Source organism: Anomaloglossus baeobatrachus, chromosome 12 (assembly GCF_048569485.1).
Source record: "Anomaloglossus baeobatrachus isolate aAnoBae1 chromosome 12, aAnoBae1.hap1, whole genome shotgun sequence".
NCBI classification, from domain to species: Eukaryota; Metazoa; Chordata; class Amphibia; order Anura; family Aromobatidae; genus Anomaloglossus; species Anomaloglossus baeobatrachus.
The window spans coordinates 111,881,575-111,897,669 of record NC_134364.1 but is presented as its reverse complement, the minus strand read 5'-3'; the positions used below and the strand labels follow the sequence as shown (position 1 = coordinate 111,897,669).

At 39.4% G+C, this 16,095-nt stretch overlaps 1 protein-coding gene across 34 annotated transcripts in view; it reads left to right on the top strand.

Annotated features, from left to right (window-relative positions):
• Positions 1-16,095, top strand: part of GPHN (gephyrin) — a 360,949-nt gene that overhangs the window by 294,196 nt on the left and 50,658 nt on the right. For 21 of the 34 annotated variants that reach the window (XM_075330398.1, XM_075330423.1, XM_075330416.1 and 18 more), the window contains 2 exons: positions 1,584-1,655; positions 12,784-12,825. The exons of 6 other annotated variants lie outside the window; for them this stretch is intronic. In XM_075330398.1, coding sequence (XP_075186513.1) covers positions 1,584-1,655; positions 12,784-12,825 — 114 coding nt within the window. The remainder of the gene's footprint in view (positions 1-1,583; positions 1,656-12,783; positions 12,826-16,095) is intronic. 7 more of the 34 variants (XM_075330424.1, XM_075330418.1, XM_075330411.1 and 4 more) reach the window with 1 other exon arrangement.

The window sequence follows — 16,095 nt, the reverse complement described above, 5'->3', positions numbered from 1 at the left end:
TGTCAGAATCCCTGAAAAAAACAGGACTCTGATGGAGCCCTTCTCTTTACTGAAGCCAAAATAGTCATTTTGTATATTGTCTGGCCTTCATCCTGGCAGTATTTGTCTTCTTTAGACATCCACTAAAATGTGGCAGACTATTGGGTGTTTCGGGGTTCCTGTCGTAATCCTGTTTTTTGGGGGATTCCAACACGTCGTTCATTTCTCAAATGTCGTTGCTGGTGCTGGACGCAGGTTGTTCGTCGTTCCTGAGGCAGCACACATCGCTATGTGTGACACCCCGGGAACGAGGAACAACGTACCACCTGCGTCCTGCCGGCAACGAGGTGGGCGTGTCGTTAATGCAGCTGGTCTCTGCCCCTCCGCTTCTGTTGGCGGGCCGCTGTGTGACGTCGCTGTGACGGCGCACGAACCACCCCCTTAAAAAAGAGGTTGTTCACCGCCCACAGCGACGTCGCTAGAAAGGTAAGTACGTGTGACGCGCACTACCAATTTTGTCCGCCACGGGCAGCGATTTGCCCGTGATGCACAAACGACGGGGACGGGTGCTTTCGGGAGCGACATTGCTAGCGATGTCGCTGCGTGTAAAGCGTCCTTAAGACGTCACAGTTATAAAATGTATAGAATTATTCAGTCTCGAAATAAGATGTCACACATAGAAAAAGTATTCATTATTTAGACTACAAATATCACGTCACAGATAGAAAAAGTATTTCATTATTCAGACTGTAAATCAGACGTCACAGATAGAAAAAGTATATAATTATTCAGACTTCAAATTAGACATTACTGTTTGAAAAAGTATTAATTATTCAAATCGAAAAGAGAGGTCACAAATGTTTCATTAGTCAGATTGGAATCAGACGTCATAGATAGAAAAAGTATAGAATTATCCAGACTCGAAATCAGACATCACAGATAGATAGAAAAAAGTAATTATTCAGAATCAAACTGATGCCACAGATAGAAAAAGTATATAATTATTCAGACTTCAAATCAGACATCACAGTTAGAAAAAGTATTAATTATTCAAAATGGAAATAACACGTCACAGATAGAAAAAGTATTTCATTATTCAGTTCAAAATAAGATGTCACAGATGAAAAAAGTATTAACTTATAGAGGCTCGAAATGAGATGTCACAGATAAAAAAAAAAAAAGTACGGTATTTCTTTATTCAGATCGAAATAAGACATCACAGAAAAAGAGTTTCATTTTTCAGACTCAAAATGAGATGTCACAGATAGAAAAGGTTTTTTTTTAACATATTGTATAAAAATAATCTGTAAATCTTGGTTGGCTTCTTTGTGAGATGGAGTTGGCAATCACAGGTCTAAAAAATGGGAACCATTAAAAATACCAATTGATTTTGATGCAACCATGAGTTTTCTCATTACTGCCTCAGTGCATGCTACATGTGTACTTTTTTTTTTGTTTTTTTGTCTTTTTTAAGTGCAAAAGATATATCATTGCTTGCTGATTGGTAGCAATATATGTTATAAGCTGAATCAAAAGTTTTTATTCATTCTTTTTTTTAAGAAACAGGATGCTTTTTCAATTGATTTTCTGATGTCCACATATAGCTTCATCGAAAACTGGAGAATCTCAGAGATCACCTGCAAGGCAATGACAAAGGATACTCTCTCCGAGTAAATGTACGATTTACCTCGGCAAATTTTATTTATTTATATCTTTTTTTTTTTTTCTTAATTTTGTTGGTTTTTTTATTCATTTTTTTTTTCTTTCATGATAGCTGGTTATACAGTACCAACAATCTTAAATATTCACCCCCCCCCCTTCCCCCAAGCTTTCCCGATTTGTCCATTGAATTTGTTCATGTGTGTACTTTTTGTATGCAGGGGTTTCATTTGAATATGCAGAGACCGTATTTTGAAAAATATGGACTTAAAGATTACCCGAACTTTATGTTTTGTTTTGTTTTTTTTGCCTGGTAAAGTACTGTTGAGTGTACTTTGTTGTATGATTTGTTTTTTAGTTCTAAAATAAATCATATGTGTGAAAGTAGCAGAGGTCCCAGAGCCATGTATAGATGTTGATGCCCGCATGAGGCTGTGCATTCAGTTACCTATTTGACAGCCAGTGCAGGTGTCCTGATGTGCTACTGTTATACCCCCCACCTTTGTCATGCACTAGGCGCCACAAATGAGCTATCCTCCACACTGCAGTAGCCACCATGAAAGGCCCTACTATATTTTCAGACTGTGAGACACACTTTTTTTTAATAAGAAAAACTCTTGCTAAAAAGTGTGAACATCTTCCTTTGATGGAGGAAGTCACTGATATTGCGTCCTCCCCATCACAGAGATCTGCCCTCTCTCATCCGGCTCAGCATTAATCTATGTGACACTGCAAGGTGTGGTAATGTGTGTGTGTGTGTGTGTGTGTGTGTGTAAGTGTAAATGCAAGATGTGGTAATGTAAAGTGTGTGTGTGCAGCTGTGTCTATTTCTGAATGCAGCAGACCTGTGTGTGTTTATATGTGTATGTAGCAGAGCTGTGTGTCTGTATGTGCATGTATCAGAGCTGTATGTGTGTCTATATTTGTATGTACCAGAACTGTGTGTCCTATATGTGCATGTAGCAGACCTATATGTGTGTCTATATTTCTATGTAACAGAGCTATGTGTCTATATGTGCATGTAAAAGAGCTTTTTGTGTCTATGTGCATGTCATTTGTGTAATTTGAATGTAGCAGGGCTGTATGTGCATTTAGCAAAGCTGTTTGTCAATATGTGCATGTATTTTGCATGTAGTAGAGCTGTATGTGTGTCTATATGTGCATGTAGCAGAACTGTATGTGGTTATATATGTGCAGGTAGCAGAGCTGTGTGTGTTTATATTTGTAAGTACCAGAGATGTGTGTCTATATGTACATGTAACAGAGCTGTTTGTCTATGTGCATGTAGTTTGTCTGTAGCAGAGTTGTGTGTCCATATCTGCATGTAGTTTTCATGTAGTAGAATTGTGCGTCTATATTTGCATTTAGTTGGCATGTAGCAGAGCTGTATGTTGGTATATATGTGCAGTTAGCAGAACTGTGTGTGTGTGTTTGTAAGTACCAGAGCTGTGTGTCTATATGTGCATGTAGCTGAGCTGTGTGTGTTTATATGTGCATGTAGTTTGTATGTAGCAGAGCTGTGTGTCCCTATGTGCATGTAGTTTGCATGTAGCTGAACTGTGCGTCTATATTTGCATGTAGCAGAGCTATGTGAGTATAATGCACTCAGCAAAGAGACACTAACAGTAGATGTATTACTTCCCTATTCTACACTTGTACATTAAAATTAGTGCTAATAACCCCTCTGCTGTACATCACCAGCGAAGTTTTCATTAATAGGAGAAATGTTTTTCCTATTTTCTGTTTTCTAAACCTTGGAGTGCATCTTATGGTAAGGAGCATTTTACAGTCCGAAAAATATAGAAGATGGTTATCTTTTTTTCATGGTTGGCACAACATCAACTGTGTTGACGTGATGCACAGATGACATTGTGCCAGCCCTGGCTTATCAAAACCTGTACTGGGGAAGTCGGAAGGTAAGAGATCCAAGGGCCTCCAGTCTACCGGCCAGGTATTGAACAGAAGAAAAAGAACACAACCCGATACCCAAATAAATTCAATAAATTCTGTTGCTTTATTCACGTTTTGAACGTTTCAGCTCCATCCAGAGCTTTCGAAAGGTAGATAAAGCAACCAAATGGATTGAATATATTTGAGTGCTGGGTTCTTTTTCTTCTTTCCTGGACTGCTTTCCATGAAGTTTTAGGGTAGAGACCCTATCACCTATTGGTTCTTAACCTCTGGGTATCACTGACCTGGACACTGAATCCGAAAGTGAATGAGTTCGGCAAATCGATTCACTCACCTCTAGTTCTTCTCCTTAGAATGGCCATCTGTCATGTCTGTTGAGGTAGAGATGAGTGACCCAATTCATCATTTGATTTTATATTTTTTTCTTTGTATTCGTTAACATGTTTTACACTTAATTCTTCCAAATGTAGTAGCCCTCGGCTAAAGTAGCTTGGTCTTGGCTTTGCACCAAATACAACTAGTGGTGACCAACCGTTACTGGGTCATGTATAGACAGTAAGGTCACTGTTAAAAATAGGCATTTATAACTGAAGGGAGGGAGGAGGTGTTAAACACGTGGCAGAGGGTTGTTGGCTATAGCCTCCCATGCACATAAGACTAATATTGGCCACACTCACCAGTATCGACCAGTTCGGCCAACACTCTGTGTATATGGGCACTGGCCAACTGGTGCGCATGGAGATCTTGATCGTGCATGTCCGATTTAGAACTGCAGGTTGCTTTGTTCTCTCGAAAATGAGCCATCTGCAGAGATGTCTATCATGGAGAACACAACTTAGTGATCGTTTCTATAAATGGCTGAGATGACGGTCTGTTTAACGATCATCCGACAGCCATTTAATGGGTTTTGGGGCACCGGCCTATTGGTGAGATTTTGATTGGGCGTGCCTGATTTAGTAACAAGGTTGGACTGACATCTGTCTGGGATGATTTAGTGAATCCTGGTTTGAGCAGGGGGTTGGACTAGATGACCCAGGAGGTCCATTCCAACTCTACCATTCTATGTTTCTAGTATAAACAGAGAATTCCACTGCAAAGGCTGGGATAAAATCTTCATTCTTTTATGGAAACATTAAAAACGTGACACGGCACTGCACCAAACAGTCCCCTCAAGGACTGTTCAACGCGTTTCAACATAGGTGTGGTGAGATGGTTGTCAGTCGAATGATCGTTCTACAGGCAGTTAATGTATATGGGGTCATCGGCCAACGGGTGGTCAAGGAGATCTTGATCGGGCATGTCCAATTTAGTACTTTCAATTGCCTTGTTCTCTCAATGATAAGCCACCGGCGGAGATATCTGTCATAGAGAACACAGCTGAACAAGCATTCCTATAACTGGCAGAGGCGGCTGAAATGGCTGTCAGTCAAATGATCGTTCAATAGCCAGTTAATGGATATGTGGGCATCGGCCAACTGGTGGTCAAGGAGATCTTGATCGGGCATGTCCAATTTAGTACTTCCAATTGCCTTGTTCTCTCAATGATAAGCCACCGGCAGAGATATCTATCATAGAGAACACAGCTGAACAAGCGTTCCTATAAATGGCAGAGGCGGCTGAAATGGCTGTCAGTCAAATGATCGTTCAATAGCCAGTTAATGGATATGTGGGCATCGGCCAACTGGTGGTCAAGAAGATCTTGATCGGGCATGTCTTATTTAGTACCTAGGATTTCTTTGTTCCCTTGAAGAGAAGCCACCGGCAGAAATGTCTGTCTTAGAGAACACAACTGAACGAGCGTTCCTATAAATGGCAGACTTGGCTGAGATGGCTGTCAATCAAACGTTCGTCCAACAGCCATTTAATGGTTATGGGGGCACCGGCCAACTGGTTGCCGAGGTGATCTTGATCGGGCATGTCCAATTTAGTACTGTCGATTGCTTTGTTCTCTTGAAGATAAGTCACCGCCATAGATGTCTATCATAGAGAAAACAGCGGAACAAGCATTCCGATAAATGGTAAAGCTGGTTCAGATGGCTGTCATTCGAGCAATAGTCCAACAGACATTTAATGAATATGAGAAATCGGCCAACTGATGGTCGAGGAGATCTTGATCGGACAAGTCCGATATTAGTACTTTGGATTGCTTTGTTCTCCCGAAGTTAAGCCGCAGGCAGAGATTGTTCTAAAATCACCCCAAAAGCAGTTTTGCAAATGGAATTAGTTTATCTCACTATAGGCTGAGAAAATAAAGTAGACACAATGACATTTCCCTTTCACGATAGTTTTGGAAATTAGAAAAAAAATTCAGAACATCATAAAAAGGCTCCACGAGTAGTGATATTTCCACCAACCCCCACCCCTCAGTCTGGTTTGTCATGTTTAATAGTTTCTGCTACAAGTCACATAGTGCCATCACCTGGTTGTCATTTGGACATTTTTAGTATTGTGCATTTCGACGGAAACATAAATTATGTATTTGTCTTCATGTTTGTATATTCGGACAGTGAAATTACTTATTAATGATGAAGCCAATGCTATATTCTGGGATAAGATTTAGAATTTCATCCCTTTTACACAAACACAAAATTTACTCATGACTGCCAATTTTAGAAGGTCGATTGGCGCTTGTATACTTTTTATATCAATGTTGGTATTGTGGGTTTTTTTGTCGTATGGATGATCCATGGGGTGATCATTAATTTTTACCCGACTTCTGTTCCATAGAGATTTTTTTCCGTCCTGGTAAGCCACCACTTAATGATTACTGGGGTTACAACCTCATGGACCCCCCCCCCACCCGACTGTTCCAATGAAGGCACTGTTTCAGCGTTGCATCTCACGGGTTTTTTATGACCTGTGAACACCTTTGTGCAGAAGACCTGTCAATAGGGTACAGCATCTTACCCTCCTTTCTTATTTTTGCTGGAGTCCAGGAGATCAGACCTCTAGTGATCATCAATCCTAGCCATAAATGCCCCAAAATAGGCATTGTCCAATCAGAAGGTTGTAAGAAACGCTTCCTGAACAAAACAAACTTCAAAAATTCATGAAAAATTCTTCAAAACTGCTGCAAGGAAAAAACCTTCCGAGCAACTCAAAGAAAGAGCGGTTCCTGAAAGTTACCAATAAAAAAAAAACTAAATTTGACCAAACACTGGGTTCATTTAGTAGAAGCTTGAAATTTCCATCACCAGTGGTGATTCCAGAAGTTTTTTCAACTTAGAGTTGCTTTTTGGTCTCCATTGTAGAGTATTGAGTAGCGATAGTCAGATCAATTCATGGGACTCTGGTCTATCGGCCAGGTTAGTAGTTTCTAGACTCTGGACGGGAGCTTTGCGAATCTCTTACTTTCTGGGGTTCTCCGCACAGCCATTGATTATCTTCGCTGTCTCTATGTCATCTTTGCGTCATGTCGCAGTGTTGAGGTTGCACTGGCATGTCTAACCAAAAGCCATGTCGGGGATCCCAGAAGGTAAGAGATTTGTAAGGCTCCCGTCCCAGTGTGACAGACTGCTGACCTGGCCGATAGATAAGTTGCGATATATAGACACGTAAAACAAAGTTATCCTAACTGGAGAATAGCCACCTTGGGACTGTAAGCCAAATTTACACTTAGAGGGGTTGGCCTCTCATAAAATAGGTCCATTTATAAAGGGTTTACCTAAATTGAAACTTTGCCATATCTAATAGGGATCAGGGGTGACCCTAAATTGGGTGCTTTTTTTTTAGAGGTTTCGATGCATATAAAATGACAATCATGACATAAAAAAACATTTTAACCTTTTAAGAAATTACCAATGTGTGTTTTAGTATTTTTTAGGCTTAGATTTGTCTGTAAATTTACTTTTTGTGTTTTGTTTGTTTTTTTTTCAGCTTTTGTTTTATTTGGTTTTAGCTACTTACTTTTTTTTTTACTCTTTTAGACTTTCCTGGGGCAGCCACATGTCCAACAATGCCTTTAAAGAGTGTATGGCATGTTGTATATGTACATACTTTGTGGCAATTTAAATGAATGGGTGCTAATGTTCAAGATGGTCTATAAATTGGCTCCACCAAACGATACTGGCTGGACAAGCCTACGGTCTAATGTGTATAGGGGCCTCCCGACTTTCCTCGGAGTAGGATCCAGGCTGTTGAATTTCAACCCCTGAGTCTTTTATTCTCCTTGCCACAAGAAAGGTCAGGCCGTGACTGTCAGAAAATACTGGGATGCTCAGACAAGCCCATTCTTTTCTATGGCGAAGCCTTGAGAGATAGGTGTTTTGGCCAATGATCTAATATAATTGGGGGCTTTCGAGTCTCCAGAAAATAACAGAGAATCATCCCACAGAGATCAGAGTGTGATAAAGGAAATGACTACAGAGCCTTATTTGTTTGTATGGATATGTCTTGCACCTTCTAATGACCATGAAATGACTCAGTTCATCATGCCCTAGTTTACACACCAAAGCTGATAAATAAGAAGCAAGAAAAAAATGAATTGTTAGCCAATGGTGTCCATTTGAGTGGCTGGATAATTTTACAAATTTTTCTATGAATAGTAGCAAAAATAATTATTTAAATACAATACACTTGATTAATCAAGACCAGCACTGTTCATATTGGTGTTGATGAGGGGCTTGCTGGAGTCAGACGCTCCTGATTCATGAAGAGATTCACTACTCATAACTCTGGAGCATCTGGCCAATGGCGTGTGCCTCCCTGTTCTGCTCCTGAAATCTCACTCCAGTCCGTCCCCACCTTGCCCCAGTCCACCCTTTTTTTTCAAAACTGGGGAAAACACCAAAAGTTGCCGCTAAATTTTTCAAAAGCTTTTATGGCCAAATTCTGGCTTGAAAGCTTTGATGAATCTGGGCCAATGAGTATTTTTGAGATTTTAAAGAGGGTCTGATTTTTCCTCACCAGAAACTGAGCCACTTATATCCATGGGCTGTCTGGTATTGCAGCTCAACTCCAACTCATGAGGTTCAGCTATAAAGGGTACTTTACATGCTGCGATATCGGTACCGATATCACTAGCGAGCGTACCCGCCCCCGTCGGTTGTGCGACACGGGCAAATCGCTGCCCGTGGCGCACAACATCGCTAACACCCGTCACACGTACTTACCTGCCCTGCGACGTCGCTCTGGCTGGCGATCCGCCTCCTTTCTAAGGGGGGGCGCTTCGTGCGGCATCACAGCGATGTCACACGGCAGCCGTCCAATAGCAGAGGAGGGGCGGAGATGAGCGGCCGGAACATGCCACCCACCTCCTTCCTCATTGCTGATGGACGCAGGTAAGGAGATGTTCGTCGCTCTTGCGGTGTAGCACATAGCGATGTGTGCTGCCACAGGAACGACGAACAACATCGTACCTGCAGCAGCAACAATATTAAGAAAAGGAGCGACGTGTCAACGAGCAACGATTTTTCACGTTTTTGTGCTCGTTGATCATCGCTCCTTGGTGTCACACGCTGCGATGTCGGTAACGGCCCGGATGTGCTTCACTAACGACGTAACCCCGACGATATATCGTTACCGATATCGCGGTGTGTAAAGCACCCTTAAGACCAAACACAACTGATGGAGGTGTAGAGCTGCCCAGGTTCTCGAAGAAAAGTAGGCAATTTTTTGGGTAAACTCAGGCAACGCTATTAAGCCGGAGTCACACTTGTGAATGACCCGCGTGAGTCTTGCATCACATTACCCAACACGGCCTGCTGCTCTCCGGACAGGAGTGGGTCAGCTGCATGCATTTCTATGCAGCTGAGACGCTCCTGTCCGGAGAACAGCAGGCCTTGTTATGATGTGTTGCGAGACTCACACGACTCACTCACAAGTGTGACTTGGGTCTAATAGATATACTGTCGTAAATGGTCAGCTAAAGTTGTGATTGAAGAATTCACTATTTATCAAATTTGAACTAGGAAATTCCTTTGCAACATGCTTACTACTGTTGTCCATATTTAAAAATATTAATAATAATTATTACATTGAGTTCACTCTGGTGATCCTGATACAACAACGATAACGGGATGACTCTGTTCATTGTGCCTCAGTGTACATGCAAAAACTAGTAAACTGCAAAAAAAGGAGTTTACTTAATAGCTTTGGTGTGTAGACTGAGCCACAATGAACAGAGTCATCTCATGACAGTTTTTTCAAATATGTATAGTCGCAAAAATCATCGTCTTGTTTAAAAAGAAATGATCTTTTTGATATTGCCTGGTATATCCTAGGGCTGCTGTAGGGTGCATGGTTAGTCAAATGGGGCAATCCCCTGGGGAGGGTGGAGGTTAGAAAGGAACTATATTTTCAAAATTAGGGTGATTTTACAGTCATTAATTCATGAAAATTAATAAACAATTTCTTTTTTCATTTTGTATATTTTTTAGCTTAGTTATGTGTTTGGATTGTTACATTACATGGAATCACTAGAATGTGTCATGAAGGAGAGTCTGACAGCGGGGCCCCCCAGCACGTGTAAAGCAAAAGAGCAAAAAAAAAATAAAAATGACCTTGTCTTCACAAGGTTTAAGTAAACTATTACTAAATATAACGTGAACACTTATTAAAATAGAAATAATTTATCCATGCACTGAATTCTCAGCTAAGCATGGGTAGGTCTTCTTGTTACGCACTATTTCCAGTGAATTAAAAGGGTTTTCCATGAGTTTTTGAAATATGTACACAGCAAATTTTGCATATTTTCAAAGCTTACTGGCGTAAAAGCATTGGTGCATCGGACCCGGGGTCTTTTTGCTTAGTCTTTAGAGCAGAAACTGAGCAAAAACTCCCAAGTTTTTGAGGAGTTTTGTTTGCTTTATTTAGGAAAATTTCTGCTCCAAAACTAGGTAAAAAAAAGCCCCACTTCTTTGTTCACATACCTTTTAGAAAACCACTTCTCACTACAATTTTGGTCTACAAAGGGTATTGCAAAGGATGTTGAAAGTTGTAGCTTTTAGAAAAGCTGAGCGTTGAAAAACATTGATTTTTATTGCGTAGTTTTTGGAGCAGAAGTTTTTGAGGAACTTTGATTTTTTTTTTTAGGAGGCTTTGGAAAGTTTTCATTCAATTTCTTCACCAAAAACACCTGTGTATGCGCACATAACTTAAGAGGACCATTTTTTCATTACTATTTTGCTCTAAAAGGAGACATTCCAAAGTATACCAGAAGCTGCAGGTCTTAGAAAAGCCGAGAGTTGGTGAACACTGATTTTTATTGTCTAGTTTTTCGAACTGAAACGCCCACGTTTTTGAGGAGCTTTGACTTTTTTTTTAGTATTTGGAAAGTTTCTGCTCAGTTTCTTCTCCACAATCTACAAAAAACACCTCTCTGTGTTCACATACCTTTTGTAAGACCCTTTTTTCACTACTGTTTTTCTCTAAAAAGAGACATTCCAAAGGAGACATGAAGCTGTAGTTCTTAGAAAAGTCGAGCGTTGGTGAACACTGATTTTTATTGCCTAGATTTTTTAGAACAAACTCCCAAGTTTTTGAGAAGCTTTGATTTTTTTTTTCTTACGATTTGGGAAGTTTCTGCTGAGTTTCGTCTCCATAAACTTCCTCTCTGTGTTCACATACCTTTATAAGACCATTTTGACTACTATTCTGCTCTAAAAAAGGGCATTCCAAAGGATACCGGAACTGTAGGTCTTAGAAAAGCCACCCGTTGGTGAAGACTGATTTTTATTGCATAGTTTTTGGAGCTGAAACTGAGCAGAAATTCAGATGTTTTGGAAGAGCTTAGATTTTTTTAGGATCTGAAAAGGTTTTTTTCCCCCAAAATCTACAAAAAACAGCTTTCTGTGTTCACATACCTTTAGACGACCATTTTCACTACTCTTTTGCTCTAAAAAGGGCATTGCAAAAGATACTGGAAGTTGTAGATTTTAGAAAAGCCATGAGTTGGAGAACACTGATTTGTATTGCTTAGTTTTTGGAGCAGGAACTGAGCAGACACTCTCAAGTTTTTGAGGAGCTTGGTTTATTTTAGTAGGATTTGGAAAGTTTCAACTCTGTTTCTTCACCATAAACTACCGCTCTGTGTTCACATACCTTTAGAAGACCATTTTCGCTACAATTTTGCTTTAAAAAGGGCATTCTAAAGCATACTAGAAGCTGTAGGTCTTTGAAAAACTGAGGGTTGGAGAACACTGATTTGTATTGCTTAGTTTTTGGAGCAGAAACCGAGGAGAAATTCCCTAGTCTTTGAGAAGCTTTTTTTTTATTATTATTTATTTATTTATTTTATTAGGATTTGGAAAATTTCCGCTCAGTTTCTTCTCCAAAAACTACAAAAAACACCTTTCTGTATTCACATACCTTTAGAATACCATTTTTACTACTTTTATGCTCTAAAAAGGGCATTCCAAAGGATACCGGAGGTTGAAGGATTTAAAAACGCCGAGAGTTGGAGAACCCATTTTTTTTTTTTTTATTCCTCAGTTTTGGGGGCAGAAACGCCCAACTTTTAGAGAAATTTTGTTTTATTTTAAGAGGATTTGGAACGTTTCCGTTCAGTTTCTTCTCAAAAACTACGGAAAAAAACCAAACGCCCTTCTGTGTTCACATACCTTTAGAAAACCATTTTTCACTACAGCGCTCTACAACTCTATAAAGGTCATGCCACAAGATTCCGGAGTTTATGGGTTTTGGAAAAGATAACACTGTTAGAATGTTTGCTTTATTAAATTTCCCAAATTAGGTTCATAATACGGGGCAAAAAAATATCAACCAATTTTAAAATTGTACCTTCTTTTCTATTTCCCGAGTTCTGTATAGTTTATTTGTACGTTACTATATGTTTATAATCCTGTTTCTTGTACCTTGTATGTAAATTGTCATTTAATAATTGTTTTTTTCGAAGCTGTCACCAAAGTGAAAATCAGTATTTAATGTGTAAGCTTTGTCCATGTTGCGCATGCATATATTTACCTCCCCTAAAAAATACATTATTCTTCCTTTTGTTCTTTTAAAAAAAAGTTTCCTATGGCAAAAAGAGCCTTGGGTAATCACCGGCTCCTATAGGATTCTTTATGTGCATCAATAAGGAGAAACAATTTGTCTTAATTGAAGATCTAAGTCCTTTTGTCTGTGATTCTAAATGAACCCCCTGCTATTGTTTCTTTCTTTTTTTTTTTTTTTTTTCTTTTGTGCTGGATCCACATTTACAGAATTTCTTCTGAAACTTTTCTGTTTGACGCCATTCCTTATTTAACCGTGTTTTCTTTTCCCTCACTGCACAACCAGGCTCGGCTTCCTTCCTGCTCATCCACCTATAGTGTTTCGGAGGTATACTTGCACGTATTTTTTCTTTTTCTTTCCACATAGTTCTCACGCTCACCCTCACCTCCACCGTGTGTTTCTTTCTTTTTTTTTTTTTTGCTCTTTTTTTGTTTTTTTTTTTTTGCCTTGAAACTGCACAAGTTGGGGAAAAAAAACTTGATTGTATCGGAGAAAACCTCGATATTTGCATGCTCACCTCGCTCTTGTGTTTGACATTGTTTGATTTTCACTGTGGCTGTTTGTAAGAATCACAATGCAGATCATATCGGAAACGACCGAATTTCGATTCCACCTAAAACCGCTAAAAAAAATTCCAAAAAAAACTTGTATTCTTGCTTAGATCCATTAATTGGCTGTTTAAACCTGGATGTTTTTTTAGAAATGTTTTGATTTATACTATTTAAAGGGAATGTGTTATCCAAAAATAATATATTGTTTACCTCTTGTTTTTGTGTTAAATGTTTTTATTTTTTTAATCAAAATGAAAAAAAAAAATCTTGCAATTTTTACATTGGCCACGGAGGATTTTTAAGAGCCTTACTTCCTATTGATTCAGGAAGTACACATGTACATTAGCAGCAATAAACAGACTCCGCCCCTATCTTTTTATATTGAAGCATCTAAAGAGTGTGTGCTCAAGTTATTGTAAAAGGAGAGGAAGCAGACTCAGCTGTCACATTGCCTATTTTGATTAGTGGATTCTGTGTTAACAGCTGGGTATAGAGGTATTAGTCATTGTCATCCTGCCTCTGATGATAAGGAATTGCTGGATACTGTTCCTGAAAGCATTGAAAGTATGAGCCTGATTAATCAATAACTACAGTGTTTATGCCTGCTTGATACAGGAGTTGTACTTGAGTCAGATGGAGAAGTTACAGTATCCTTACTGAAGTAAAATTTATGGTATATGCCACCGCCAGGCATGAATTTGATGAGCAGCAGATACCACGCCCCTGTCCCACCTCAGTTGGACAAAAATGGTGTGAGAATGCCAAAAGTCGCTAAATTTTAACGCAGCTTTGAGTTGTGCCAAAACTTTGCTGTTTTTCAAAGTTTTCTACGTCAGAATTTTGGAGTAAAAGCTTTGATGATTTGGGTTCAAAAAGTCTACAAAAAAGTGTGACTTTCTTGTAGACTTTCTTGTAGACGTTCTTGTAGACTTTCTTGTAGACTTTCTTGTAGACTTTCTCATAGACTTTCTCGTAGACTTTCTCGTAGACTTTCTCGTAGACTTTCTCGTAGACTTTCTCGTAGACTTTCTTGTAGACTTTCTTGTAGACCTTCTTGTAGACCCTCTTTTAGACTTTCTTGTAGACCCTCTTTTAGACTTTCTTGTTGACTTTCTTGGCCAGTGTGAGAATTGCAAGATTTTTTTTACTTATTTTTTAATAAACATCGTGATATAGAATAAACAAAACATTGCCAAGAATTTTTGCCAAAACCTGATTTAAACAGTAGGTCATTTTTTGACAACACATTCCCTTTAAAAAGGTTGAATGTTCATTGGAGGTCTTGCCTCCGAGAGGTGGTGGACATGCTTGACCACTATTTTATCCACCTCAATAGGACTGATGGAATGGCTAACATCTTCAGTCACATAGAAGTAGGGACTTTAGAACCACTTTCTTTGGATTGTTGGAGTCCTAAAAGTTGAACCTGTTGTTGGTTATGAAATGAATGGTATTTAGTGGAAAAAATCCTTTTAAAGAGGGTGTTCTATTAATCATGAATGGCTTATCATTTTCTGATCATTTTCTTGGGTCTCATCTGCCTGCTGGAGAGCTACAACGCCCTCAAACTTTTTTCCAAAAATTATAAGCAATCCATAGCGTTACTGGAGAACCTATCAGAACTATGAGTCAAACCACTGGCAGGAGAGACCGGCCACGTTACGGCCAACATCACGCTATGGTCTCTACTGCCTTCTCCATGTCACTTTTAATTGAATCCATAAAGCTGAGATAGGAGGATCTTCGGGAGGAGATCCCCAAATAGCTTTTGATTCTGCTTGTGACTATTTTTTCCCATACACATTAGATGAAAGTTGGCTCATTGACCAGACAAACCATCTGGTTTGTATGGGGCCCTCCCGATTCTCCTACAACAGATGATGTTGGCGAACAGGAGAATCTGGCAGATTAAATTTCAATTTCCATAACTTTAGGAGATAAGCTAGACTACCTTTTCTGTGAAAATACAACCCCTGACACTTAGGTGTATAAAGAAGTTGGTTGAGATTGAGGTGTCTAAACGCATTGTATGGGGCCAACTTGGCAAAATTTAGGCGCCAAGAAATCAAGTCAAGAAGGTCTGTGGAGTAGCCCTTCCGGTTTAGACCCCCACCAAACATTTTATCAGTATCTCAACTTTCTGTTCCCAGTAAATAAGAAGTAGAGAAACTGGCCTAAAGGCATGAAATAAAGTTTCAGGCTTTTATAAAGTAGTATTTTTTTATGTGACCATAAACTCCGAGTAAATTAAAGATATTAAGCTACAGTGACTCTCCTAGTTTCTATGAATGTAGGTCCAAAAAAAGTCTCTCCTATTATTTTTTTTTTAATTTTTTTTTTACCATATCTTGTATAGTAATTCCATCCAGTAGGGCAGATTTTTGAACAGTGGCTACATACATTGACAGTGTCCAATATACATTCATTTATGCATGAAAAATCTTAACCAGGGCAAAAGGCCGGTAGAATGCTGTGAAGTCATTGTGAGAGCGGTTTTCAATACTGGTTGACCAATCTACAAATGCTGTTTTACAGATTGACCTCACTAAAGTTTAAGCAATATTTTAGTTATTTTTTTGTATTTTTTTAAGCACTCATACTCGAGATACATGACATTTTGCCTCAGTAGTGGCACCATCACGCCGATGGTTCACTGTTCACTTTGTTAAAGTTGAGCTGCAACGCTAAGCACAATCCAAAGTGTGGACCCGTTTTCTGATCTTGAGAAATCCCTGTTAGATTAAAAACGATCCCTTATAGTGATAAATAAGGACCTACATTAATTGCAATTCCCTAAAGTTCCTAAATTGCAGAATACCGGCACCGTTGCCCTATAGGCACTATTAGCAGATTCCAGGCACCATTTCCCTCAAGGCACTCTCAGCAGAATACAGACAGCATTGTCTTGTAGGCACTCTCTGCAAAATACAGACAGCATTGCCCTGTAGGCATGCTCAGCAGTATACAGACAGCATTGCCCTTTAGGCGCACTCAGCAGAATATAGACAGCATTGTCTTGTAGGCACTCTCAGCAGAATACAGACAG